Source organism: Narcine bancroftii, chromosome 2, assembly GCF_036971445.1.
Source record: "Narcine bancroftii isolate sNarBan1 chromosome 2, sNarBan1.hap1, whole genome shotgun sequence".
In the NCBI taxonomy this organism is placed as follows: domain Eukaryota; kingdom Metazoa; phylum Chordata; class Chondrichthyes; order Torpediniformes; family Narcinidae; genus Narcine; species Narcine bancroftii.
The window spans coordinates 203,422,949-203,450,887 of record NC_091470.1 but is presented as its reverse complement, the minus strand read 5'-3'; the positions used below and the strand labels follow the sequence as shown (position 1 = coordinate 203,450,887).

The window sequence follows — 27,939 nt, the reverse complement described above, 5'->3', positions numbered from 1 at the left end:
TCCCGCTCTCTCTCCCTCCCGCTCTCTCTCCCTCCCTCTCGTGTGAATGAAGCGAGGGGGTGGACAGGGAGAGAGGTGCAGTGAATCTAGGCTCCGCACCGGGCAATTGCTGCAGTTCTGCCCGGGGATCTGCACCCGTCAGCCGTCCCTTCTCCTCCCCCTCTCCCCCCTCCCCTCCCCCACTCCCACCCCCACTCCCACTCCACGCCATGCCTGCATCGCCCGCAGCCCAGGGCTAGTCCGTCCGGCTGTCCGCAGCATCGCATTGTCACCGAACCCTGGCCCCGCCGCTGCACGATTGCGGGATGGTCCACCGCAGGCGACGTCAGTAAGTGGCCGCTCGCTGCCCCGGGAGGTGGGGGGGGGGGGGGGGGTTCGTTTAATCCGGTGCAACCTTTCCGAGGGGAGCGGGGGGGGGGGCGGAACCAGGAAAGCCGCAGCAGAACCCCGGGAGCTGACCCTGCCCCATTCGTCCGTGGGACCGGCGCTAGGCTCCGCTTCGGGGGAGATGGGGGGTGGGGGGTGGTGGAGAGACGGGGAGATGGTTATAGAGAGGAGGGGGTTGGGGTAGGGGAGAAGGGGGGGGGGTGAGAGACAGGAAGGTATAGAGAGAGAGAGTGGGGCTGGAGGTGGGGGGATAGAGATTGGGTAGGGGGTATGGAGAGAAAAGGCGGGGAGAGAGGGGGTACAGAGATGGAACGAAGCTTATTAGAGACGGGAAGAAGGTATGGAGTGGAGGAGAGTGTGGCTGGAGAGGGTATAGAGATTGGGAGGGGGTATGGAGAAGGAGGGAGAAATGGAGAGGGGTATAGAGATGGAGAGGGTGTTGAGAAGCGGAGAGGGGATACAGATGGGAGGAGGGTAGGGAGAGGCTGAGAGAGAGGGATATAGACGGGAGGGGGTGTGGAGAGGGGGAAAGGGGGTATAGAGATATGGAGAAGGACAGAGAGGGGTATAGAGATGGGAGGGGATGTGGAGATGGGGTATTGAGATTGGGAGGAGGGTACGGAGAAGGGGAGGGAGAGGGGTACAGAGACAAGAAGGTAAGGAGATGGAGGGGGAAGTGAAGAGAGGGGGTGTAGAGACAGGTGGAGGTGTGGAGAGGGAAGAGAGGGGGTATAGAAAAGGGAGGGGTATGGAGAGAGGGAGGAGGTATAGAGATGGTAGAGGGCTTGGGAGAGGGTATGAAGAGGGGAGAGGGAGGGATAGAGACAGGAAGATATGGAGAGCGTATAGAGTGAGAGAGGTTATGGAGAAAGGCAGAGAGCAGAGGCAGATGGGAGGGGCTATAGAAAGGGGAGAGGGTATAGAGAGAGAGGGAGGGGTTGAGAGAAATGGGGAGGTTCAGAGAGGGTGTGGGGTGGAATGGGAGAGGGGTACAGAGAGAGGGAGTGATGATGTAGAAAGGGGAGAGAGGGTGAGGTAGAGAAGTGGGGAGAGGGTAAAGAGGGGGAGTGGATATAGAAAGAGGAAGAGGGTATGGGGAGGGACTGGATACTGGAGTAGAGAGGGGGTGAGGTAGATGGGGAGAGGGTGTAGAGAGGGGAGAGGTAGATACGGGAGAGTAGAGAGGGGAAGGGTTTTGAGAGGGGGTGAGGGTGTATGGAGAGGATGAGAGAGGAGAGGAGAGGGTGTAGAGAGTGAAAAAGGTAGAGAGGGGTGAGGGAGGAGAGGGGGGTGAGGCTGGAGGGAGAGTGTAACTGGGGGATGCAGACTGCAGTGGGTGATACCATCGGGGGGGGGTGGGGGCGTCACCACAACGACTGTCTGTAAAATGTTTGTGCCATGTTTCAGCAGAGATGTATTATTTTTTATAAAAATATCCTCATCGTTCATTCTAACATCATCAAAACCATTTTCCGTAAGCTCAGCTGATGTGGATCAATCTCCCTACAAGGCTAAAACTCGATGCTTTTTCCTTTTTGATCCGTCTAACGTGCTCTGGTCAGAGCCGTCGTTATGACACTTCAAATCCCATGGTTCCATCTGTACGTGGCCATCAGCAAGCGCTGTTGTTTTTGCTGCTGCCGGGCATATGATGTTGTAACTTAAAGGTGTGATTTTAGTTTTGCCAGTTGTTTATCTCACTACGATCGCCGTTACCTTCAGTGATCTACGGGATTACGATTTACCGGTAACATTAGTACAAGAAACATTACTGAGGATTCTAGATGGTCTGGTATGGGAGGAGGGCCATTGTGGAGGGTGTAGGGGGGGCGGGGAAACACCATGAGTTACTGCACTGGGTGACATCGACCCTAGTGATGCCACTGAGTGTAGGGTGGGGGAGAGAGCTGAGGGTGTGGGAAAGAGGGAGGATGGGGATGAGGTGGGGAGGGGGAGAGATGGGGATTGAGGATGTTGAGAGGAGAGGTAGAGAAGGGGAGAGGGTCTAGAGAGGGGGAGATATAGGGAGGGGATGTGTAGAGAGGGAGTGAAGGGAAGGGGTAGATGGGGGTGAGGGTGTAGATAAGAGGAGGTAGAGAGGGGGAGAATGTAGAGAGAGGGAGAGGTAGATGGGGAGAGGTAGATGGGGAGAGGAAGATGGGAGTGAGGGTGTAGAGAGGGGGTGAGGGTGTAGAGAGGGGGTGAGGGTGTAGAGAGGGGGTGAGGTGTAGAGAGGGGGTGAGGGTGTAGAGAGGGGGTGAGGGTGTAGAGAGGGGGTGAGGGTAGTAGAGAGGGGGTGAGGGTGTAGAGAGGGGGTGAGGGTGTAGAGAGGGGTGAGGGTGTAGTAGAGGGGGTGAGGTAGAGAGGGGGTGAGGTAGAGAGGGGGTGAGGTAGAGAGGGGGTGAGGTAGAGAGGGGGTGAGGTACGAGAGGGGAGAGGGTGTAGACAGGGGAGAGGGTGTAGACAGGGGAGAGGGTGTAGACAGGGGAGGGTGTGAGGGTGTAGACAGGGGGATAGAAAGGGAGGGGATATAGAGATGAGAGGGTATAGAGGGGGTTGAGTGTAGAGTGGGGAAGGAAGGGAGAGAGGGTTCAGCGAGGGGGAGAGGGAGGACAGATAGAGCAGGCAAAGGTTGATGGGGGTGTTGATAAGAGGGGCGGGGAGTGGGAAATGATCCAGCAATCAGTGAGAACGGGAGTAGAATGTGCAGAGATGCAAATAATAGAGGCTGCAGCAGGAAGCTGTGGATGTGAATAGGGAACAGTGCAGTTATTGTGTACGGGGGTTGGGGAAGCTGTTCCCATCTCTCTGACTCAGCCGGAGAGGACACTGGGCCGATCAAAGTTCTATGCCCCTCGCAGGGTCCAGGAAGCCCCCCCCACCCCCCTCCTGGGGTTCTTGTCCCAAGGATTGAGAGCATGTCCCATGGAGAGGAGGTGGCTCCTTCGACACATCCCCCCTTCCCCCTCTTCCTTCTGCTCATCTCGAGGAAGGCATTGGAGCTCGTACTAGCTCTTTCTAAGGCCAATCTGGATACCCCCTCTTCTCCCCACCACCACTCCCCCACCCGCCACCACTGGATCTGGGCTCAATCGCCTCCCCAGGAATGCAGCCTGTGGCAAGGGATACTCATCCTGTCTTCCAAATCCAAATTGCTGTTCTTTCCCTCTGGTTCTCTTGGAGACACAGTCCCCCACTTGCCTGATTTTTTCCCCCCCCTCTCTCTCACACACCCACTTGTGTTCTCTCTTTTCCCTCTCTCTCCTTTCTCACCTTTTCTCACCATCTCTGCCTTTTCTGTATCTTACTCTCTCTTTCTTTCCCGTTTTCTCTATCACCCTCTCAAGCCGCTTTCAGGTGGCCAGAATACCCCGACTGTAAAGCCGCCTATTCTACCCCCATGCGGCTGTCGGGTGGCCACCTGAAAGTGGAGAACCCGGCCAGGAGGAAGCACTTACCCTCCTCCTGTCGGTATAATCTCTGGCTCAGGGAATCCCCCGCTGCACCTGAAAGCAGCAGTGGGACTGACGGCCGCAGTCCGCAGGAACTGGCGTTCACTCGGACGCGGCTCTCCTTCAGCTGGCATGTTCAGCTGACAGGAAGGCGGCTTCTCCGCGGCCACCTGAACGTCCCAGCTGCACTCCCCCCCCAGCTGCGTCTGCTGCTCATTATCTGTGTCCGAGCACCTGGAACCGGCTTATCACTCCCTCCCTCTCCCTTTCTATCACTCCCTTTCTCTCACTCTCTCTCTTCTATGGTCAGAACGTGTAATATTACATAAAATTACCGTCCGCCTGCTGTAGGCCAGACTGAGACTTGCCATTAGTGTTGCCTGGGGCCCCTCACAGTACAAGAGAAGGAGAAGTGAAAGGGAGATCCTTCAGAGACACCGAGTGTCTGTGGATTCTCCTGCTGCGGTCCCTGCAGCCGCACAGTCTCCTGTTCGATCCATCAGCCGCCTGAGCTCTGGATCTTAACCCCCGGCACAATCAGGCGCCCTTCGGGAGCCCTTCTTGCTCTCAGCACCCTTCGGGGAACCTGGCTCCAATGAGCCGGTCTCCTGCAGCCCGGAGATGTCTCCTTCGGCCACAGCCCCCATGGCCCCCGACCTGCTTCTCCTTCTCAATGGTGGAGGGGGGGTGGGGGCGTTGTCACCATTTTCCGATGCCCTGCGCCGGTCTGCTGCTTCCCCCCCCAGGGGTGTCTGCAACCCCTCGTGGCTTTTCTCGAGTGCTGGCGCTGCCATCTTGGGCCCACATCCCACGTGCAGGATTTTAGTCGGCTCCTCTAACAGGGCCACTTAATGACCATATGGAGCCATCGGCATTAGGCCTGGGCAGTTGGACCATTTGGAGCAGTGCTGTGTCTCCACTCCCCGCTCTCCCCCGGGCCTGCCATTACAGTAGTGCCGCCATTTTGTTTGAGCCTGTCATTTTGCTCTCTTTCTCTCGTTTCCTCACTCTCCATCTCTCTCTCTCTTCCAGAGTGCACTGTGCGTTTGCTTTGATTTCCTTCAATGAATCGTTTCTGTGCCAAGATGAGCAAATGGCCTGCTGTCTTATTCAGATTGCTTTGGCTCTGGCCGCCACATTGGCATAGATCTCCCAGTCGCTATCCATTTCAGTTCCCCCATGCTGCTCCCTCGCTGACCTGTCTGTCCATGGTCAGCATGGTCCACCAGCAAAATGGAGGAACAACACCTCACCTTCCGCCTGGGCCCCCTCCAACTGGATGGCATCAACATCGACTTTTCAGGTTTCGTTAAACTCCCGCAACCCCTCCTCTTACCCTTGTTGCCTTTCCCCCAGCTCTCTCTCTCTCTTTCTCTCTCTCTCTCTCTCTCTCTCTCTCTCTCTCTCCCCTTGTCCTTCTGTCTAAAATTTTTAAATTTAAAATTAGACAGTAACTGGCCCATGAGCTCGCGCTGTCCAATTTGCACCCCATTTACCTACACCCCTTCCCCCGGTACGTCTCGAAGGGTGGGAGGAAACAGGAGCCCCCCCCCGGGGGGTTGGGGGAACCCATGCAGAGCATGTGGAGAGAACGTCTAAGCTCCTTGCAGACAGCGCGGGATTTGAGCCCCGGTCCCCGATTGTCTGCGCTGTAAAGGCGCCGGCCGCTACACCAACCGGGCTGCCCAATAAGCTTTTTACACAGAGACCCATGCCTGGAATGCATTGCCTGGGGTGGTGGTGGAGGCTGGTGCAACAGGAGCATTTAATGGATGCAAGAAAGATACAGGGTCATGCGTATGAGGGAGGGAAGGGTGAGATCAGGGTTCTCAACCTTTTTCTTTCCACTCACATCCCACTTTAAGTGATCCTGATGCCATCGGTGCTCTGTGATTAGTCAGGGGTTGCTTAAGGTGGGATGTGGGTGGGAAGGTTGAGAACCACTGCTCTAGACACAAATATTTGCTTGAGAAGAATGGTCATTGCCCTATTTCCTTTAGAAATCTGAAACCGTGCACATAACAAGTCAACAAGGGATGATTAAAACCTTTCTCTTCCCACTCGCAATCCCTGACTAATCACAGAACCCTGATGGCACAGGGGTTACTTAAGGTGGGATGCGAGTGGAAAGGAAAAGGTCGAGAACCATTGGGCGAGGTTGTTGAAATGTTTACATAGGTCAGCACACCTTGAGGGCTGAAGGGCCTGTTCCAGAAATGGGTCTCCACCGTCTTTCTGCTATACAATCCTGAGAAAACGGTGTCTCCTGAATCCGAATTAGAATTTATTGTCAACAACTTGTGTCATGACATCATTGTTTTGCGGCGGTGTTGTGCATTACAATTTCCGTAAATACACTATTTAAATATCGAAATACATTAGTGGAAAGAAGAGGAAGTGAGTCTGGGGGTCGTTGTCCGTCCAGGAATCTGATGGCGGGGGGAAGGAGCTGTCCTTGTGCCGTCTTTGGCTCCTGGACCTCCTTCTCAATGGGAGCAGAGTGAGGAGGGCCCTGCCTGGGGTCTTTGAGAATAGGGTCTGCTTTCTTGAGGCATCGCCTCCTGTAGACGTCCTCGAGGAAGTGAAGGCTGCTGCCAGTGATGGCGTAGGCAGAGTTTGCAGCCCTCTGAGGCCTTTTCCTGTGTGTTGGCCCCTCTGGGCTGGGCAGTGACGCCACCAGTCAGTTAGTGGCTTCAGGTGGGGTAAAATAAGATCGTGGCGGACTTGGTTTCCGTCGGTCTGTGAACTGTTTCTCCCAGAGAGGAATTCTCTGCCCAAAGAAGCAGTTGATGCTGCCTCATTATTAAATTTAAATTTTTCGTTTAGATGTACAGCATGGAAACAGGCCCTTCTGGCCTATAAGCCTGTGTTACTTAAATACCCCAATTAATCTACAAACCCTGTATGATTTTGAAGGTTGGGAGGAAACTGGAGTCTCCAGGGAAAACGCATTCAGGTCATGGGGTGAGGGGGGGCCGAAGGAGAACGTCTAAATTCCTTACACTGTGCCACATTCGAACCTGGGTCGCTGGGATTGTAATAGCCTCATGCTATCAGCTGCGGCCTGTATTCGTTGGAATTTAGGAGGCGGGATGGGGGGGTGTTCTTATTGGATGCCATTGCTGCTCTGTGGTTAGTAACGGATGACTTAAGGTGGTATGTGGGCGGAAAGGTCCACTGGATTCAGACAAGCGGGCACAACGTCAGGATTAAAGGGCCTGCGCTTCGGACAGAGACACGTTGGAGTTCCGTCAGCCAGAGGGCGGTGAAACTGCAGAATTTGTTGCCATATGCGGTTGTGGAGACCGAGATATTGGGCATATTTAAGGCCGAGGTTCTTGATTAGCCAGGGCATGAAAGGTTACGGGGAGAAGGTTGGGCAGTGGGGCCAAGTGGGTTGATATGACAGGGCAGACTTGGTGGGCTGAAGGGCCTATTTCTGCTCCTATGTCTTATGGTCTAACCATGTCACTCAGTCGGACAGAGATCGATGGATTTTTGCATATCAGGGTTATGGCCAGAACAGCCCTGATCTTACTAATTATCTTTAAAATTTAGACATATACAGTAACCAGCTATTTCGGCCCCATGAGTCCGTGTCATCCAATTAACACCCAATTGACTTACAACCCCCGGTACGTTGCGAACGGTAGGGGCCCCCAGGTGGTGGAGGGGGAACCCAAGCAGACACGGAGAGAGGTTACAAACTCCCTTCCGGGATTCGAACCCCCGCTGCTGGCACCGTAAAGGTGTTGCGCCAATCGTTACACCAAATGACTGAATGGGGTAGCAGACCTCGACAGGGCGGACGGCTGACTCCAGCTCCTATTTATATTGGTGGGTTTAAGGTCTCAGGGACATGGAAATTTGAGCAGCGCTGGCCTATCAATTTGATCCTTCCCAGTGGCAGAGACCATAACCTTCCATTGTTCTTTCTGAGTCATTTAAACATCCCTACTTCTTGAGAAGGTCACACCAGAACACATGTGTTCAAGGCAAGTGAAGGAAAGTCTAAGGGAGATGTCAGGGGTACATATTTTTACATTGGTGGGTGCCTGGAAAGCCTCGCCAGGCACAGTGAGGAAGGCTGGAAGAACAGTATGCTGCAGGGCAGAAGGACTGGGAGCGCTCGCACCTGAATTGCAGATGGTTGGTTTGCGGGTGCAGCAGGCGATCAAGAAGGCAAATGGCCCTGGTGAGGCCGCGTTTGGCGCACTACGGGCAGCTCTGGTCTCCTTACTTGAGGAAGGACGGACTGGCTTTGCAGAGGAGGTTCACCAGGTTGATTCTAGAGATGGGGGAGGGGGTCGGCCTATGAGGAAGGATCAAATCGTCTGGGACTATACTCGCTGAAATTTAGAAGAATGAGAGGGGATCTCGTACAAACGTATAAAATTATGAAAGGCATCGTGGTCGGTCAGTTGTTTCCAATGGTGGGGGAGACCAGAACGAGGGGGCATAACCTGAAGATTCAGGGGAGTAGATTTAGGACGGAGATGAGGAGGAAATGCTTTTCCCAGAGGGTGGGAATTCACTGCCCATTGAAGCAGCAGAGGTGACCTCAGTAAATATATTTAAGGCATAGATTTTTACATTGTGGGGGAATTAAGGGATATGGGGGAAAGGCAGGTAGGTGGAGATGAGCCCATCATCAGATCAGCCATGATCTCATTGAATGGCAGGGCACGATGGGCCGAGTGGCTGACTCCTGCTCCTATTTCATATGTGGGTCAGCACCAGGTTGTGGGCTGAAGGGCCTGTGCTGTGCTGCATTGTTTACCTGACACATGATAAAAGGTGAAAATTCAGTCATGATAAAGAGTTTCAGCCTACATCCAACTTTCTTCCCACACCAGTGTCTCAGAATTCAGCATCTGCTGTAGGCTCCTGCTCGGCTGGCTATCGTTGAAGTGAACCGTGGCCATTACAATTTATTGATTTAAATTAAATTTAGTCATTAATTTCATTTTGGCCCTCAAGCCCGTGCCGCCAAATTTACACCCTGGTACATTTTGAAGGGTGGGAGGAAACCGGAGTCTTCTAGGGGAAACCCACGCAGACACTTCTGACAGAGAGCGCGGGATGTTAGCCCCAGTCACTGGCGCTGTAAAGGCGTTGCACTAACCGCTACACCAACAGTGGGATTACAGTAAAAGGAAGCTTGAACCTTCTGTGTTGCTCCCCCCCCCCCACCCCATTTCTGTATCCCCTTCCCGTGGATCGTTCCAGCTCCCTGCCCTTCCCCTCTCAGTGAATGACAAACTGCCACAGGCATGGTAGCTGCTCACTGACTGCCTTTAAAGTGTGTACTTTGATCTGCTTCTCCCTTTCCTTGTTCGAACCACACCCAAAAAGATCAGAGGTGGTTTGCCATCTGTCTGCCTGTCCGGCAGCAGAGCTAGTTGCGCTTTCAGTTTGGATAATGGCCCCCGGCCAGTGCCCAAGGCACAAATGTGCTGGACAAACGCGACAGGTCACGCAGCATCCGCGGGTGACTGATGTTTCGGGCCTGCACCCTTCGTCAAGGTGTGAGCAAAAGGCAGACAGGCACTTGAACACAAAAAGTCACAAAAACACAAAAAGAGAGGAGAGGAAGGGGGAACACAGGCCATCACATGAGAGGTCATATGTCGGAGGTGATAGAGGGAGGGGATAGCTTTCTGAATGGAGAGAGAAAGGAGTGGGGAGCTGAGGGAAAGAAGACAGGGATAGGAAAAGAGAGAGACTCGGTGAAGGGTTGGATGAAACTGGAGAATCTACTTATTTAATTTTCTTTTTAAATGGCCCGGTAACAGGCCATTCTGGCCCACGAGCCTGCGCCACCCCATTTACACCCTGTTACGAGCCCAGAGGACCCCAAAACCCAGCAGCAATAGATATTCACCAAGACAAATGGTTACTTAAACAAAGGTTACTTTTAATTATCTTTGAATATGAAAATAGAATCACACTTTAATTTATCACTATTGACTTAACTTAACTTAACCTCCTAATTCTAAGCGCACATGTATGTAGTGTGTATGTAAGTTCAGAAAAGTCCTTTGGTTCACAGTTCTCATTCCTCCAAGTTTACTGGTTGCAGGCAATTCTTATACTGTGCACAGAATTTAACATTTATGAAGTTCACCAGGCTTTGGTGCTTGCAAGGTAAATGGTTACCGCTCAGGAAGGTTCTTGTTGATTTTCAGAGAGAGATTTGTTGCTCGTTGGACACAAACTGATTCCTTTAGATCAGTCACTTCAGTGTCTTGCTGACAAAACTTGCCCCGTCAGGGTTCTCCAGATGATTACCTCTTTCTTTCAGGTCACCATAGAGTTCCTTTTTGTTTCACTTATTCCAAGTGAAACATTAGACACTAGTCCTCTCCTCTTGCATGAACCACCACAAAGGCTTTGACCAGACCATCTCCCAAATGGGGGTTTCCACAAGCTTGCCAGCTTGTCCTATTCCAGTCCCAGCTACTGTTATTGCCTGTAAAACTGTGGAAGTGATCTCTGTCTCTCTCTCTCTCTCTCTTTGAGAAAAAAAAAGCCTGTTTGACCCTCTCTGCTAGCAAAACCACATGACCCTCTGAGTACAGCTCCAGACAATCTGCGGCTCCAACAAGATCTTTCATCTGTTGCTTTTTGTAGACAACAATCCATTATTGAAGTCTCTTGGGCACTCTCCAAAGCTCTTGCAAAAGCTGTGGGGCCGCTCCATCCTCAACATTCATTGGAGCAACTTCATCTCCAACATCGAAGTACTCGAGATGGCAGAGGCCGACAGCATCGAATCCACACTGCTGAAGATCAAACTGCGCTGGGTAGGTCACGTCTCCAGAATGGAGGACCATCGCCTTCCCAAGATCGTGTTATATGGCGAGCTCTCCACTGGCCACCGAGACAGAGGTGCACCAAAGAAGAGGTACAAGGATTGCCTAAAGAAATCTCTTGGTGCCTGCGACACTGACCACCGCCAGTGGGCTGATATCGTCTCAAATCGTGCATCTTGGCGCCTCACAGTTCGGCGGACAGCAACCTCCTTTGAAGAAGACCGCAGAGCCCACCTCACTGACAAAAGACAAAGGAGGAAAAACCCAACACCCAACCCCAACCAACCAATTTTCCCCTGCAACTGCTGCAACCGTGTCTGCCTGTCCCGCATCGGACTTGTCAGCCACAAACGAGCCTGCAGCTGACATGGACATTACCCCCTCCATAAATATTCGTCCATGAAGCCAAGCCAAAGAAAGAATGATGGAATGAATCAGACTTGACATTGACATAGCCGCTCTCAGTGAAGTCCGCCTTGCAGATGTAGGCAGCCTCCAAGAATGTGGCGTGGGCTACACACTCTACTGGTCTGGCAAGCCTATGGATGAACGACGCCTATCTGGTGTAGGCTTCATGGTCAAGAACTCCATTGCCTCCAAACTCGAAAACCTCCCGACAGGCCACTCGGACCGGATCATGTCCATGCGACTCCCCCTTCAAAACAAGCGTCGCATCACCCTCATCAGTGTCTATGCTCCAACCCTCCAGGTGGAACCAGCAGAAAAGGACAAGTTCTACACTGATCTGCACAACCTCATTCAATGCACCCCTACAGCCGACAAGGTTGTCATCCTTGGCGACTTCAACGCTCGCGTCGGCAAAGACTCTGAAACCTGGCCAGGAATCCTGGGCAAGCATGGTGTCGGCAAGTGCAACGACCACGGGCGCCTCCTGTTGGAGCTCTGCGCAGAACAGCGGCTTGTCATTACAAACACCCTTTTTCAGCAGGGGGACAGCCTGGAGACTACCTGGATGCATCCCCGATCCAAACACTGGCACCTCCTGGACTACGTCCTGGTGCGAGAAAGAGACAAACGAGATGTGCTCCACACCAGGGTCATGCCCAGCGTGGAATGCCACACTGACCACCGGCTGGTTCGCTGCAAGCTCAACTTTCACTTCAAGCCAAAGTCCAGGAACAGTAAAGCCCCCAGAAAGAGGTTCAATGTTGGAAACTTGCAGTCAGACGAAGTGAGAGGAAACTTCCAGGCAAACCTCAAAGCAAAGCTCGAGGATACAATCCGCCTCACGGACTCGTCCCCTGAAACCCTCTGGGATCAGCTGAAGACTGCCATACTGCAATCCACTGAAGAGGTACTGGGCTTCTCCTCCAGGAAAAACAAGGACTGGTTCGATGAAAACAACCAGGAAATCCAGGAGCTGCTGGCAAAGAAGCGAGCTGCCCACCAGGCTCACCTTGCAAAGCCGTCCTGGCCAGAGAAGAAACGAGCCTTCCGTCGCGCATGCAGCCATCTTCAGCGCAAACTCCGGGAGATCCAAAATGAGTGGTGGACTAGCCTCTGATTGTTGTAGAGCACGATGAAAACAATATGATTTTGCACTGAAGCCCCTTTGCTCCCGGCCTACAAGAGAAAAGCAAACGTGCTGGAAAAACTCCACATCTGAAGGGTCTCCGATGTTTCGGGCCTGTGGGGGCCTTCGTCAGAGTGTGAGCAAAAGGCTGGAGGGAGGTGGGGGAGGGGTAGGGGAGGAGAACAGGTTATCAGGTAAGAGGTCACAGGTGGATACGGGTAGGAGGGCAGGAAAGAAACTGAGGATAGCTCTCTGAACGGAGAGGGAAAGGATTGGAGACGGGGGTCGGGGGGGGAGGGGATTGATGGAAACTGGAGAGTTGCACTACAATCACAGCGCCTGCGGACTCGCCGGTTTCATGATCGGCCAGTTGTGTAGATGGCAGATATCCGGAGCAAAAGTCCAGGAGTATTCCTTGTATAAGCAAGTTCGGAAACATATCTCGCAAGGTGAAAAAGGGGATTACAAGTCTATTGTTTGAAGTGAGCAAAGCCTCTTGAACCACCATGCAAACATTTAACTCTGCCCAGTCATCACCAAACTAAGATTTTGGACAGCGAGTAAGACTTTCAAAGCTTGCAGAGGGATCTGGACCAACTGGAAAAATGGGCTGAAAAATGGTAATGGAATTTAATGCAGACAAGAGTGAGGTGCTGCATTTTGGAAGGGTGAATGGTCGGGCCCTAAGGAGGGCGGTAGAATAGAGGGATCTGGGAATACAGATAAATAATTCCCTGAAAGTGGCATCACAGGTAGGCAGGGTTGTGAAGAAAGCTTTTGGCATCTTGGCCTTCATAAATCAAAGTATTGAGTACCAGAGTTGGGATGTTATGGTGAAGTTGTATAAGACATTGGTGAGGTCAGATTTGGGGCATTATGTGCAGTTCTGGTGGACAAACTACAGGAAGGATATCAGTAAGATTGAAAGATCACAGAGAAGATTTAGTAGGATGTTGCCCAGACATTAGGAGATGAGTTACAGGGAAAGATTTAACAGGTTAGGACTTTATTTCTTGCAGCGTGGAAGAAGGAGAGGAGATTTGATAGAGGTTTACAAAATTATAAGGGGTATAGACAGAGTAAACGCATGTTGGCGGTTTCCACTTAGATTAGAAGAGATAAATACCAGAGGACGTGGCTTTTGGGTGAAAAGGGAAAGGTTTAGGGGGAACTTCTTCACTCAGAGAGGAGTGGGAGTGTGGAATGAGCTGCCATCTGATGTGGTAAACATGGGCTCGCTCTTGAGTTTTAAGAATTCATTGGACTGATACATGGATGGGAGAGGCCTGGAGGGTTATGGAATGGGTGCAGGTCAGTGGGACTAGCAGAGTAGTGTTTTGGCACAGGCTAGAGGGGCCAAATGCTGTAGTGTTCTATGGTGACGTTAAAAATTTGCAGCGTCCATAGGAGGTAAAGACACAGCCAACATTTCGGGACTGAGCCCTTTGTGGTTACAACATTGGATGGTTCTGTTACCGTAGCGGTCAGCGCAACGCTATTAGGGCACCAGCAACCGGGGATTCGAATTCCCCACTGTCTGTAAGGAGTTTGTACCTTCTCCCCATGTCTGCGTGGGTTTATCCGGGGGCTTCAGTTTCCCCCCCCTCACTGTTCAAAAATATACCGGGGTTTGTACATTAATTGGCATTGTGGGCTCATGGGCCAGAAGGGCCTGTTACTGCCCTGTTTAAGTTGTCAAGTTAGGGCCCAGGCTGCGTCACTACCGTGCCCCCCCCCCACAACATTCGTCCTGCATCGGGAAGGAGGTCTCGGTGCCACAAAACTCACACCCCAAGGTTCAGGAACAGCTGCTGGCCCTCCACCATCAGACTCCCCAACGGTGGCGAAGAAAGTCACAGTGCGAATCGATGTCAGTTTTAAAAGGACAGCACCACGTTCCCCCAAAGCACAAGCGCTCCGCGCGCGCACACCCACGCAAAGCAGACCACCCCCACGCGTGCTTTGCTTGCCCTTGTGCACGCGCCCACAGACTGCTTGGAGGAAGCGCGGGACGGGAAAGGAAGTGTGCGTTTCACACCATGAGTCCCACCTCTTTTGCTCCCGGAAAGCCAGCCTGCAGAACTGACGTGGCGCAAGCAAGCAAAACCATCTTAATGGCGGGGTGTGGCACCTCACCAAATGAGCGGGATGGTCCAGCAGGCTGCACCAGGCCCACGGTGCTGCCCTCCAGTCAGCCACAACTACAGGAGCCTAACTGGCCTCTCAAGGAAGGGGGGGTCACAAGTTGGCGCCGAGGGGTCTTTGACCTCAGCTTGAGAATAAAAGCCGGGCTGCGAGCCCAATGAAGCTCAGTATTAACTACACTCAACTGAGGTTCGTATTGTTCTTTCTGGGAACAGCGTGCTCTTTCTGAGCTAACCTGCAGACAGCTCTAACCTCACCTCTGCCATGGGTCCTGCAGAGCCGCAGCCTGTAGCAGCCAGCGATAGGGACTTCTTTAAGGCAGTATGCAGGAATTCTGTGTAAAAAGGGCAAGGGACTAATTTAAGGACTCTTACTTTTGCACTCTGTATTGGACAGTCAGTTTGCTTACAGTCAACATGTGAACCTTGAATGCAGTTTATTATTTTTTGCATTGCCAATAAGTGGTAATTCTGTGGTGCCTGCTGGCAAAAGGAATCTCAGGGTTGTACGTGATGCCGTGTATGTTCTCTGACAGTAAATTGGAAGCCTGAGGCTTGCTGTCCGTTCAGAGGGGAGGGGAAGAAGCTGTTGGGTTTGTACCTTCAGGCTCTTGGACCTCCTTCCTGATGGTAGGACTGAGAAGAGGGCGTGGCCTGATGGGTGGTGGTGGGGGTCCTTGAGAAAGGCTGCTTTCTCGAGGCACCACCTTTTAAAGGTGTCCTTGACAGGGTGGTGCCCGCGACGGCAACAGCCGAGATCACCTTTTCCTGCCCTGTGCGTTGGTACCTCCGGACCAGGCAGTGACGCAACTCTCCGCGCTGCAACTGGGGGAATTTGAAAGAGTCTTTGGTGACACATCAAATCTCCTCAAGCTCCTCGCAAAATATAGCCGTTGGCGGGCTTCTTCCTGATTGCGGGATGGTCCCAGGGTAGGTTTTCAGAGACGTTGCAATGTTACAGAAGACAAATTCATGCTTTGTAATAAATCTTCCAGACCCTTAATACCTCACACCTTGATGAAGGGCTCAAGCCCGAAGTGTTGGTTATGTATCATTATCTTTGCTATATAACGGGGACTGTTTGATCTGCTGAGTTTTTCCAGCATGGTGTTGTTACCCCCACTCTGTTTCCCCAATCCCTGAACTTTTCAATAGGCCAGGCGCAATAGACTGGGAGATCGCTTTGTTGAGCACCTCAGCTCTGCCCGCGGCAAGAGCGTGGATCTCCCAGGGGCCGCCCCTTTCAATTCCCCGTCCTATTCCCATGCCGATGTGCCCATCCATGCTCACTGCCAGACTGGTGGAGCACCTGCAAATTGGAGGAACTGCACCTCGTCTTCCGTCTGGGCCCCCTCCAACCGGACGGCATCAACATCGACTTCTCCGGTTTCTGTTAAACCCGCCCCCCTCCATTCATCTTCCCCCCCCATCTCCTCTCCTCCAGTTCTCTCCCTCTTTCCTCTTTTCCCCCTCCTTTCATGGAGGCAAAATCAATTCTCACCTCTCCTCCTCATTGTATCCAATTTGTCTGTCTGTCGGTCTGGATTCCCCTACCAGGTGCTCTGGTGATGCTCTGCCAGGCCTCGACTGCAGCCTCCTTCAGCTCCTGCTTGTTTCAGGGGATGGTCCCCTTAACTATTCCCTTCAGCACATGGAACAGCTCAGTTGGATTTAGATCAGGCCGTTCTAGAATTTTCCAATTTTTTTAGGTTTGAGAAAACTCCTTTGTTGCTTTAGCAGTCGGTTTGGGGCCATTGTCTTGCTGTACGATGAAGTGCCATCCAATAGATTGGGAGGCATTTGCTTGAACCTGAGCAGATAAGATGTTTCTGTACACCTCAGAATTCATGTTGCTGCTGCCATCAGCAGTTACATTTGTTACCAGCTCCTGTTTTAGTAATCACTGTCAGGGATAGTATAGACAGGAGGGACTGAATGGTCACAGTTAACACTTAACATTTCACACAAGCACCTCACAAGTCACAGCCCAATGACGATTCAATACATTGTAAGGACTGCAGGAAGGTTTACACAGTCTGTTCCAGAATTCAATACATTGGCAAAGACATTGTGATTTTGTAAAAGGGAGAGCCATTCTGGCTGCAGGAGAGAAAGCAGCTTTTTGAAGCATTCTGCCATTCTGTGGAATTGACCTGTGCCAGGAGGGTCTTTTTGGGGAAGCAAAGGGCTGCATTTTGATTGTAACCAACAGTGGAGAGACGGCTTTGTTTTACGTGTGACTAGCAGTAAAGTCACTTGGAGTGACTGGTTGCCCGGGTCTTGGAAGCTTCGTGGGGGCTGCCCAGTTTGAGTCTCGCCTGCAAAAGGGAGCGGGAGTGTTATGACCACAGCTCGCGTGGGTGGATATTTCTTCAAAGGCAGCGCATGGAGAATCCGTGAGTCTGTAGCAGCCACATGAGTTCATCATTAATAGTGGGCGTCAAATTTCAAAGCGCTGCGCGTCAACACTGAATTTCAATGTCTGAACTTGGAAGTAACTTTCTAGATTTTGGCCTGGTCTATAATGGTATATCGCACCCCCACATACACACACACACACACACACACACACACACACACACACACACACACACACACACACACACACACACACACACACACACACTGGACACCTGCGCATTGCTGGGGATAGATTTAGTGTTAAGGATAGTTTAAAAGTTAAGAGATATAATATTAGTGTTTTAAAGTAAGACACCGTCTGGTTCATTGTCCTATTGCTGCTTGTTACATGTGGTCCATAATGTGTTGAATTCGAGAAGTGAATTTTGAGACCCTTAGGAGCCTTGTTGTGGGGGTGGGGGGGGGGGGAGTTTAAACAGTGCTGTGTGTTGGTGCCGTGCCCACACTGGTGCAGCCTTGAGGAGTCTAGGAATTGAACAAAAACAGATGGTGCAGGAATGCAAGAAAAGATACGATGCTCTGGGTTTTTTTTCGCTGAATCTGAGAATCGTAAACTGTTCTAAAAACATGTTTTTCAACCCCTTGTATGATAATCTATAAGGCCACAGGATTGGAGGAGGCAAGGGGGAGCTGCTTGTACTACACGTAATGCTTTGCTTTGAGGTCTCGTGGGTCTGGGGTTTTTCTCTAACGACCTTGCTTGAGTGTATAAATAGTTGGTGGGACTTCTTGTCAGATGGAGAGCCTATGAGGGCAGGAGGGGGCTCTTCCAGGTAGCGTGCTACTGAATAACGAGTTAACAAGAGGTTCTTTCAAACTGCAGCCGCTGGGTAGCCCTCTTGGGACCCAGGTGCGGTTACTGGGTCTAAGTGCAGGAAGTACCTTTCAACTCGCGCCCAGACCTGCCTGAAGAATGGCCAACCCGGTGATTTAAGGGGGGGAATGAAACCCCCCCTACCCCCGCGATGACGCGGTGAGTGACGTGCCACGCACTCACCGGAAGTACTAGCCGTCAGTCACGCATCCGCCCTGATCACAGCAGCAACTACTCTCCCGTCATCCCGATTGGGACAGCGGCACTAATTAGTCATGCAAAAAAAAAATGTACACAGCGTAAACATGTAAACACATAAAGAACTGTGAACAGATAATGAATGTAAACAAACTGACTGTGCAATACAGAGAGAAAATCAATGAAGTTCACAAATGCAAGTCCTTAAACGAGTCCCTGATTGAGTTTGCCATTGAGGTATCTGATGGTGGAGGGGGAGCAGCTGTTCCTGAACCTGGTGGGGCGAGTCTTGTGGCCCCGAGACCTCTTTCCTGATGGCAGCAGTGAGAACAGAGCGTGCGCTGGGTGGTGTGGATCCTGGGGCATCACTGCTGCTCTCTGATGGCAGCGTCCTCGTACATGTTCTCAATGGTGGGGAAGGTTTTGCCTTTGATGTCCTGGGCTGTGGCAACGATCTTTTGGAGGGTTTTATGCTCAGGGGTATTGGTGCCCCCCCCAACCCCCCACACCAGGTCGTGATGCAGCTAGTCAACACACTTTTTCACTGCACCTCTGTAGAAATTTGCCAGGGTTTCTGATGTCAAACCAAACCTCTGCAAACTCCTGAGGAAGTCAAGGTGCTGACGTGCTTTCTTCACGATGCCATTGGTGTGTTGGGTCCAGGAAAGATCGTCCGAGATAGTGACTCCCAAGAACCTAAATGTGCTCCCCCTCTCCACCTCTGATCCCCCAGTGATCACGGATCGTCCACCCCTGGCTTTTCCTTCCTGAGATCAACAATCGGCTCCTTAGTTTTGGTGACATCGAGAGCGAGGTTGTTGTTGGTGCACCATTCGGCCAGTTTTCAATCTCCCTCCCGTATCATTCCCTTCCTCTATACAACCCACCACCGGGGTATCGTCGGCAAAATTGGTACATGGTGTTATTGTCATACTGAGCCGCACAGCCGGAGGTGCAAAGTGAGTAGAGCTGGGGCCAGGAACACAGCCCCCTCCTGTTTGATCCATCGGCTCTGCACGAAAGATTTAGCTGGGTACGTGGATGGGAGGGGCATGGAGGATCTCTGGTCCTTGGGACCAGGCAGAAGGGTGGCTCAGCGAGGTCTGGGAGGGCCTGCTCATGCATTCAGATGATCGTGAACTGGAACTCTGCCGTCAGGCCTGCTTCGAAGGTTTCCTCACTCTGTGTTTCCTTCCTCCCCCCACCCCCCAGCAGAAAGCCACTAAGACTGCAGTGGTGCACGCTCCAGGTCCTGTGGATGGTCGTAATAATTCTCATGGCTGTTGGGCTGGCTATCCAGACTCTGGGAATGACTGACAAGAAAAGGTTATTTCAAGATTCAAGATTCTCTGCATGCATTAAGGCGACACCCGGCTGGCGTGGCACCGCGCCTTTGCAGCGCCAGCAATCGGGACCGGGGTCTGAATCCCACGTTGTCTGGAAGGAGTTTGTGTGCTCTCCCTGTGCCTGCGTGGGGTTTCCCCGGGGGGGGGGGGGGGGGGGGGCATCCGGTTTCCACCCGCCATTTGAAATGTACCGGGGGTTGTACCTTAACTGGGTGTGAAGTTAGTGCCATGGATTCGGGGGCCGAAATGGCCTGTTACTGTGCTGTAGGTCTAGATTGTAAAAAAAAAAAATTTCATTTAAAAATTAAATTCAAACGGGTAACATTGCACAAAATCGGATTTAGTCTGCCGTAAGGCAGGAAAAGATTCCCAATTGGCAGAAATTGCCCGGCGTACCTAAGATATAGGAGCAGAATCAGGCCATTCTGCCCATCGAGCCTGCCCCGCCATTCAATCTTGAGCTGATTCATTTGTCCCACTCAGTCCCATAACCTTTTAATCAAGAACCGGTCAATCTCTGGCTTAAATCCACCCAGTGACCCGGCCTCCACAACTGCCCACGGCAACAAAGTCCACCCATTCGCCGCCCTCGGGCTAAAGAAATTCCTCCGTTCTGAGCGGACGCCCTCCGATCCTGCCCTCTTGTCCTAGACTCACCTACTGTGGGGAAGCAACATCTATAACTACTCTGAAATTCAAAATGTTTTGAGATCCCCTCTCCCCCCACCACCCAACTCCCTCATTCTCCTAAATTCCAACGACTCCAGGCCAAGAGCTGTCAAATATTGCTCATACGGCAACCCTTTCATTCCTGGAATCCTCCTGGTGAACCCATCAGAGAAAGAGTCGGTGATTTCCTGCAGTTTCTGCAGATGCATGAACTTTACTCCGAACTATCGAGAAGCCGAGCTCCAGATCCAAGCCTCTGACGTGACCAGAAAGCCTTCAGCACTTTCGGGAGTACTTCCCGCCCTTGCGTCTTGGTTCCAATACCTAGTACCCCTTCAGCCAGTCTCCAGCGGACCTGGTGCGAGTCTTTTGACCAGAAGTTGTCCGCAGCCTGGGTGGTTTCCGCCCCTCCAGTCACCAACAGCCCAGCACCTGTGGGTCCTTCAGGCCGCGGAGCCCCTCGCTGACTGCTACCGTAGTCTAGGACAAGAGGGCACAACTTCAGGATTGATGGGTGTCCGCTTAGAACAGAGGAATTTCTTCAGCCAAAAGGTCATCTTAAATGGCCTCTTAAACGGAGGGGGTCCTCTGCTCCCTGGAGTCCGCAAACCTTCGAGGCTGTGGCCAGCATGGGCACCACCATCTTGGACCTGGAACCCGCGGTATTTTATGTCTTGCTGCCCCGTCGCATGTGGGTAAATCGACGGGCAAGATCAGCTAGGCAACGCAGGTGAAATTCTGGCAGAGATTTGGTTCAGATTCATGAGCACAATTCACAGAACCTGTTCATTTAAGGTTCACTCAGAAATAACTAGTGTGTCAGCAAGTCCTTGTGGCCCACGAGTCTGCACTGCCCAAATACACCCACATGCCCAATTAACCAACTTACCTGGGAATGTGGTAAATGGCCACAAGCCTTTGTCCTTTCGTTTGTACCTCCCTCAGGAACCACACTTCCAGCAGAGAGTGGGGTAGAGAGAGGGAGGGGTAGATAGAAAGGGTAGAGAGAGTGGGGTTGAGAGAGGGGTAGAGAGACAAGGATAGAGTGGGAGTGAGGTAGAGAGAGGGGGGGAGAGAGAGGGGTAGTGAGAGAGGGGTAGAGAGAGAGGGGTAGAGAGAGAGAGGGTAGAGGGATAGAGAGAGGGGTAGAGAGAGAGGGGGAGAGAGTGGGGTAGAGGGAGTGGGGTTGAGAGAGGGGTAGTGAGAGGGTTAGAGAGAGAGGATTAGAGAGGGGTAGAGATAGAGGTAGAGAGAGGGGTAGAGATAGAGGTAGAGAGAGGGGTTGAGACAGGGGTAGAGATAGAGAGGTAGAGAGCACGGGGTAGAGAGCGCGGGGTGGAGAGCGCGGGGTGGAGAGCGCGGGGTGGAGAGCGCGGGGTGGAGAGCGCGGGGTGGAGAGCGCGGGGTGGAGAGCGCGGGGTGGAGAGCGCGGGGTGGAGAGCGCGGGGTGGAGAGCGCGGGGTGGAGAGCGCGGGGTGGAGAGCGCGGGGTGGAGAGCGCGGGGTGGAGAGAGAGGGTTAGAGAGAGGTAGGGAGAGAGGGTAGAGAGCAGGGTAGAGAGAGGAGGAGAGAATGAGGTAGAGAGAGCGGGATTGAGAGACGGGGATAGATTGAGTGTGAGGCAGAGAGCAGGAGAGAGAGAGAGGGGTAGAGAGAGCAGGTGTGAGAATGTAGCCCAGGACAAGGGGATACTCCTTTTGTAGACGTGGATTATTAGGGAAGTCGATCGTTTCTCTGATGACCACAAACGCAAGAAGTGCATCCAGCTGCTGCCCCTGACCAGCTGTGCTGAGGCTTTGGAGCAGGTGGTGGATAAACTCTGGAACGTTCGGGAGGCAGAGGGTGGGATAGAATGGAGTTACAGGGACGCTATTCCACCATGGAGACAGCTAGGGGATAGTTGGTTACAGAGAGAGAGAACGGGCAGGAGGAGCAGTGCCCCCTGGTGGACGTCCCCCTACAAAACAAGTATGAATAGTCTTAAAGGGGATGGATGACCTACAGGGTAGAAACCATGACAACCAGGCCTGTGCTGAAGCCAAGAAGGGAAGGGGAGAGATGAGCTGCAGTGATGGGGGCTCCATAGTTAGGAAGGCAGGTTGTGTGGAGGAGATTGGGAATCCTGGATGGTACATTGTTTCCCCGGTGCCAGGGCCTGGGACATCTTGTATCGAGTTCACAGCATTCTCAGGCAGGACAGTGATCAGCCAGATGTCATGGTCCACGTGGTTAGGAAGGGTGAGGGAGAGGTCAGGGAGTGAGGTTGAAGAAGAGTAGTGATCTCAGGATTGCTTCCCGTGCTGGAGAAATTGGATAAGGCGGCTTAACACGAGGCTGGAGAGGGGGCTTCAAGCTTCTAGATCACTGGGCTCTGTTCCAGGGAAGGTGGAATCTGTACTGATGGGACAGAATGCATCTGAACTGGGATTAATATCCTTACTGGTAGGTTTGTCCCGATGAGTTTAAATGAGGGGGAGGGGTATTAGTATATTAGAGCAGTTAGTGAGAAGGGGGGAAGATAAAGGTTGTGTGAGGACTGCACGTGTCGATAGAAAGCAAAGGTTTGTACGTGATAGAAATTTTCTCGGGTGTGTCTATTTTAATGCAAGGAGTATTGTTTGAAAGGAGTATTGTTCGAAAATATCTCAGGAGTGCAAAGTCAGGACAGCCAGGAGGGTTGGTCTACAGAGACCACATGGGTAGAGTTGAAGATCGGGAAAGGTGTGACCACTCTGATAGGATTGTATTATAGACTGGGCAATGGTCGGGGAGAATTGGAAGAACCAATCTGCAGAGAGGTAGCTGACTGACAGAAGAAGCAGAAAGTTGTGATATGAGATTTCAGCTTCCCAAATATTGACTGGAACTCCGATACTGTGAAAGAGCTGGATGGCTTGGGGTTTGTCAAATGTGTTCAGGAAAGTTTTCTAAGTCAATATATCACTGTGGTTCTCAACCTTTCCCTTTCCACTCACATCCCATTTTAAGTCTCCCCGGTGCTCTGTGATTAGCCAGGGATTGCTTAAGGTGGAATGTGGATGGGAAGGTAAGGTTGAGAATCACTGCCCTAGACCTGATAGTGACTGAAATATTTTGCTTGAGAAAAATTGTCATTGCCCCATTTCCTTTGGAGTTCTGAAACCGTGTACATAACGAGTCAATGAGGGACGATTAAAACAGGGGCTTTCAAACTTTTTCTTTCCACCCACACCCCACCTTAAAAAATCTCTTACTAATCACAGAGCATCGATGCCTTCTGTTCTCCCTTTAACCTCCACGGTCTCTTGTCCGGCTCCGTGGTGATCCCAAAGCCCAGTTGCTCCCCCACTTCTCGATCAACACCCCCCCATTTCCCGACGTCCCCTCTGTTACGATATGAACAGTGCTTGAGGCCCCTTTGGGAGTCCCTGCTCGCCCTCACGGATCCAGGCGCCCGGTTCCCTGTGAGCCAGTTTCCACCGTCCTCCCCTTCCCCCTTTCTTGGGGCCTGATGTGAGTCCCCTCGCCAGTCCCCCAGCCCATCCCTCCCCAGGAGGTCCCTTCCTGGGTGATGGTGAAGAGGTGGGGTGTCCTCCGCTCTGGTGTCCTGCGCCCGTTCCCCTGCTTACCCCACCTCCTCCGACCCCTAGCATACTGGGCTGCCAAGCCTGGGAGCCACCATCTTGGGGACAAACCCTCTCCCCTCCCCTCATAGTTTCACCGATGTTTAAAAAAATGCCAGTCCCTTCCACTGCCTCCAACAGCCCCGATCCCTGTGTAGTGCGCACTTTACCCACGACTCCTCCAGTGTCGTCTGCGGTTCGCCTCAGGGCCAAGGGCAAAAGAGCTACTCCGCATGGTGGATTTTACGGTGCAGGACAGTGAGCTGGAGGGTCCATCCCAGGTAGCTAGCAGGTGCTTAAAAGGGCCAGTGGTCAGGTGTCACGAATGGGTGGGCAGAGTCCAACCTGATTGGCAGGTTATGTGATTTCCACAATCTGCACCCCCCACCAGGTTCCGGACAGAGAGGTTACATGACCCCCCCCCCCCTTCTCCCACAATCCAGACTCCCACCAGGACCAGATAGAAGTGTTACACCACAACCGGTCAGGAGGACCCTGAGTAGGGATGCTGCATCTCTGGCATCCCCCTCCCCCATTCTCCCAGGTCCATGCCAGTGGCAGCAGTGCCAACAGTATTTATTTTTGTGGAAAGATTTGATCAGAACCCTGGTCATTCCCTCCCTTTGATTCCCTAAACCTCGTGCGACAGATCCCATCAGGCCCTGCACATTTCTCCATCCAATATTTCCAACACTTCCTTCTTCCACTTACAGCTGTGCCCCCGTACATTAGCCTACCCCTTCCCTAACCCTCCAGCCTGCACATCCTTCCCCTGTTGTTAACCAGTGAGAGATACAGGTCTGCGTCGCTTAATGTCCATGATACGTTCCATGAAATTAGGTGTTATGCGAAGTGGACGTTGTGTGAGGCTGTGGGGAGAGGTTGGGGCAGTGGGATCAGTGTGGGGACTGATACAGGGCTGTGGGGAGAGGTTGGGGCAGTGGGATCAGTGTGGGGACTGATACAGGGCTGTGGGGAGAGGTTGGGGCAGAGGGATCAGTGTGGGACTGATATAGGGCTGTGGGGAGAGGTTGGGGCAGTGGGATCAGTGTGGGGACTGATACAGGGCTGTGGGGAGAGGTTGGGGTAGTGGGATCAGTGTGGGGACATACAGGGCTGTGGGGAGAGGTTGGGGCAGTGGGATCAGTGTGGGGACTGATACATGGCTGTGGGGAGAGGTGGGGGCAGTGGGATCAGTGTGGGGACTGATACAGGTCTGTGGGGAGAGAGTGGGGTAGTTAGATCAGTTTGGGTATATGGCTCATGATCGCTTTTTCTAAATTGCTGCAGACTTTCTCACGGTAACTGAATAATTATGGAACCGCGGATGTATTTGCGGACGGATGTTGTCCAAATGGATGTTAAGTGGTGCATACCTGTATTCAATCAGGACATTGGTCACATCCCTTGGCTCTACATGTAGATTACTCCTGTAATCCCATCAAAGTGATCACCCCTTTTAAAATTTAAATTTAAATTTAGACATACACGGTAACCAGCCATTTTGGCCCATGAGTCCGTGCCGCCCAATTACACTCCATTAATTTACACCCCCGGTATGTTTCCAATGGTGGGAGGAAACTGTAGCCCCGGGGGAAAATCCATGCAGACACGGTGAGAATGTTCAACTTCTTTCAGATAGTGCAGGATTCGAAACCTGGTCCCGATCACTGGCGCTGGAAAGGCGCTGCGCTGACCATGTCAGCTCCCACCCTTCCTCCCCTCAGATGTCCTCTGGCATTTGCAACTGACAACCCGGTGCAGAGGGATGTGGGGCAAAACTCAGGCAGGTGGGACTCTGGTGTGAGTGGGGACATTTGGATGGGTCCACGGATGGGAGGGGTTTCAAGAGACATGGGGTCAAACGCAGACAGGTGTGGGCGAGATACATTGGCCGACGTTGGGTGCAAGGGCATGTTGCTATGCTAAGTGAATCTAGAGAGGGAGGGAGGACCTGTGGGGTTGTGGGGGGGGGGGGTTGTGGTTGAAGCAGAGAGGAGAGGAAGGGTAACAGCGAAGACCGTGACACCAAGCTTTTCTCCTGTTCCCCAAGGGTCCGATCGCTGGACGTGGAGGAGCAATCTCCGGTAGTAACCGACCCAGACGTTGGGGAGCAGGAGGTGACCTGCCAACCCAAAACCCACGTGATGTTCCTGAAGACACACAAGACTGCAGGCAGCACTATCCTCAATATCTTGTACCGCTTTGGTGAGGCGAGGAACTTGACCTTCGCTCTTCCAGCCTCCTACCAGTTCGGCTACCCCCTCCTCTTCAGTGCAAGAAAAATCAAATTTTACACCCCTCTCAAGGCACAGCAGTACAACATCATTTGCAACCACATGAGATTCTACCGGCCGCAGGTAAGAGCAGAGGCATCCCCACAGTGGGGTCCATAAGGTTTGGTGTCACCCAGTGCGATAACTCGTGGTGTCACCCCCCCAACCCATGGATCTCCTCGCGTACCAGACCATCCAGAATCTTTAGTCATGTTGTAAAACTCTAGAATAATACGTGATAAATATATGTGATATTTCTTTGATTATATGAATACTAACAAGAAAGTTGCTTTGTAGAATCGTTTCACATCGAATTACAACGGAGCGGGAGATGTTTTTAATTCATTCTCACAAAATGTTATTAATTTCACTTCACTAACAGTAATAACCCCAATACTGTGGCGAAAACACCAGAACACTTGACAAAAGCAGCGACTGTAAAAACATCGGCAGCAACAAAAACAACAGCATTTGCTGATGCAGACGGAACCGTGGGACTCGAAGCGCCGTTGTCATCGGGTCGTAACGATGGCTCTGACCGGAGTGTGTTGGAAGGTTCTACAAGGAATTGAGCATTGAGTTTTAGCCTCATAGGGAGATTGATCCACATCAGCTGGGTTGACGGAAAATGTTTTTGTGGTTAGAATGAATGACAGGGATATCTATATAAAAAAAAAAACAAATTTTTGCTGCAACACGGCACCAAAATGTTATCCACACTCCTACTACAACCTTTCTATCATCTGCAAACTTATTGGTCCAACCTTCTTTTAAGTCATCTAAGTCATTTATAGCTCTTGGCCCATTTAGGAATCTGATCTCAGTGCCTTGAATCTAGAGGCTGGTGTTTTGTTTTCTTCTTGGTTTACAAAATTATGCAGGGTACAGAGAGAGTAAATGGAAGCAGGCTTTTCCACTGAGGTTGGCTGAGATTAAAAACCAGAGGACATGGGTTAAAGGTGAAAGGGGGAAAGTTAGGGGGAACTTGGGGTGGTGGGAGTGTGGAACAACTGCCAGCCAAAGAGGTAAACGCAGGCTCAATTTTGATGTAGTCGTGCAATAGTCGAGTTTTGGGGACCAATTTTTTGGGTCAAATTTACACAGATCTACTTTTGACCGTGGTAAGTAACTGCATTGTTTATGGATGGGATATGGTCCATGTCAGCACAGACTCGATAGGCTGTAGGGCCTGTTTCTGTGCTATAGTGCTCTGTGTTGGCTCATTTCTTGAAGAAGTAGATTGTTGACCCTCTGGTTTTCCCTCTGGCACCTTTTTCTGCAGGTGGAGAAAGTGATGGCAAAGGGGACCTTTTACTTCTCCATCTTAAGGAACCCGGTGACTTTGCTGGAGTCGGCGTTCACCTACTACAAGTGGTCGAGCGCGGCCTTCAAGCAGGTGGAGTCGCTGGAGCAGTTCCTAGCCGACCCCTGGAAGTACTATTCGGCCAAAGAGCGAGGCAGCCAGTATGCTCGCAACCTCATGTGGTTTGACTTTGGCTACGACCACAATGCCAACAGCACAAAGGAGTACGTGGACCTGGTCCTTGATGAGATCGGCCGCACCTTCCACCTGGTCCTCATCTCGGAGTACTTCGATGAGTCGATGATCTTACTGAAGGACGCCCTTTGCTGGGGGTTTGACGATGTGGTGTCCTTCAAGCTGAATGTGCGGAGCAACGTTACAGTCAAAACGCTGTCAGACCAGACAGCGGATCAGATAAAGCATTGGAACTCACTGGACTGGAGCCTCTATTCCCACTTCAACGAGACCTTCTGGCGGAAGGTGGACCAGTACGGGCGGCAGAGGATGCAGAAGGACGTGCTGATCCTGCAGAACCGACGCCGAAAGCTCATGGACGTGTGCCTGCAAGGGAGAAGCCCCGTGGACGCCAGCAAGATCCAGGATCGGAAGATCAAGCCCTTCCAGTACGGCAGAGCTCGGATCCTGGGCTACAACCTCAACGCCAACCTGCGCGGCGGTGAGCGGGAGAAATGCCTGCGCATGGTCATGCCCGAACTCCAATACAAGGACCTGCTGGACGCCAAGTTCTTCCCCGCTGCCCCCAGCAGGAAGATCCTCCTAGCGCCCCTGCTGCGCTCTTGAGGCTGTACCCGCTGGGTCGAGTCGCCCTCGCTCCGAGCACCTGTGCCTCCTTCTGATGCCTGACTGAAGGAGGGAGGCGAAGTGTATGGCAAGCTCATTGTGACCAGGTTCCCAGTCCCTGGGAGGGGTTGGAGGGGGGCGGGGGTGGGTGGGGACAATCCATCGTGTGTTCCAACTT

General features: G+C 52.2%; 1 protein-coding gene across 1 annotated transcript; it reads left to right on the top strand.

Annotated features, from left to right (window-relative positions):
* LOC138752592 (galactose-3-O-sulfotransferase 2-like) lies at window positions 1-27,873 on the top strand. Its single transcript, XM_069915382.1, has 4 exons — window positions 1-328; window positions 18,981-19,091; window positions 25,435-25,741; window positions 26,940-27,873. The coding sequence occupies exons 1-4, from the start codon at window positions 306-308 to the stop codon at window positions 27,759-27,761; spliced, it is 1,263 nt and encodes a 420-aa protein (XP_069771483.1). The 5' UTR covers window positions 1-305; the 3' UTR covers window positions 27,762-27,873.
* The last annotated feature ends 66 nt before the right edge of the window (window positions 27,874-27,939 follow it).

Coding starts and splice junctions, on each gene's coding strand:
- LOC138752592 (XM_069915382.1), top strand. CDS start 306: ATGGTCCACCGCAGGCGACGTCA. Junction 329..18,980: donor GTCCACCGCAGGCGACGTCA/GTAAGTGGCCGC, acceptor ACCCCCCAGCAG/AAAGCCACTAAGACTGCAGT. Junction 19,092..25,434: donor GGAATGACTGACAAGAAAAG/GTTATTTCAAGA, acceptor CTGTTCCCCAAG/GGTCCGATCGCTGGACGTGG.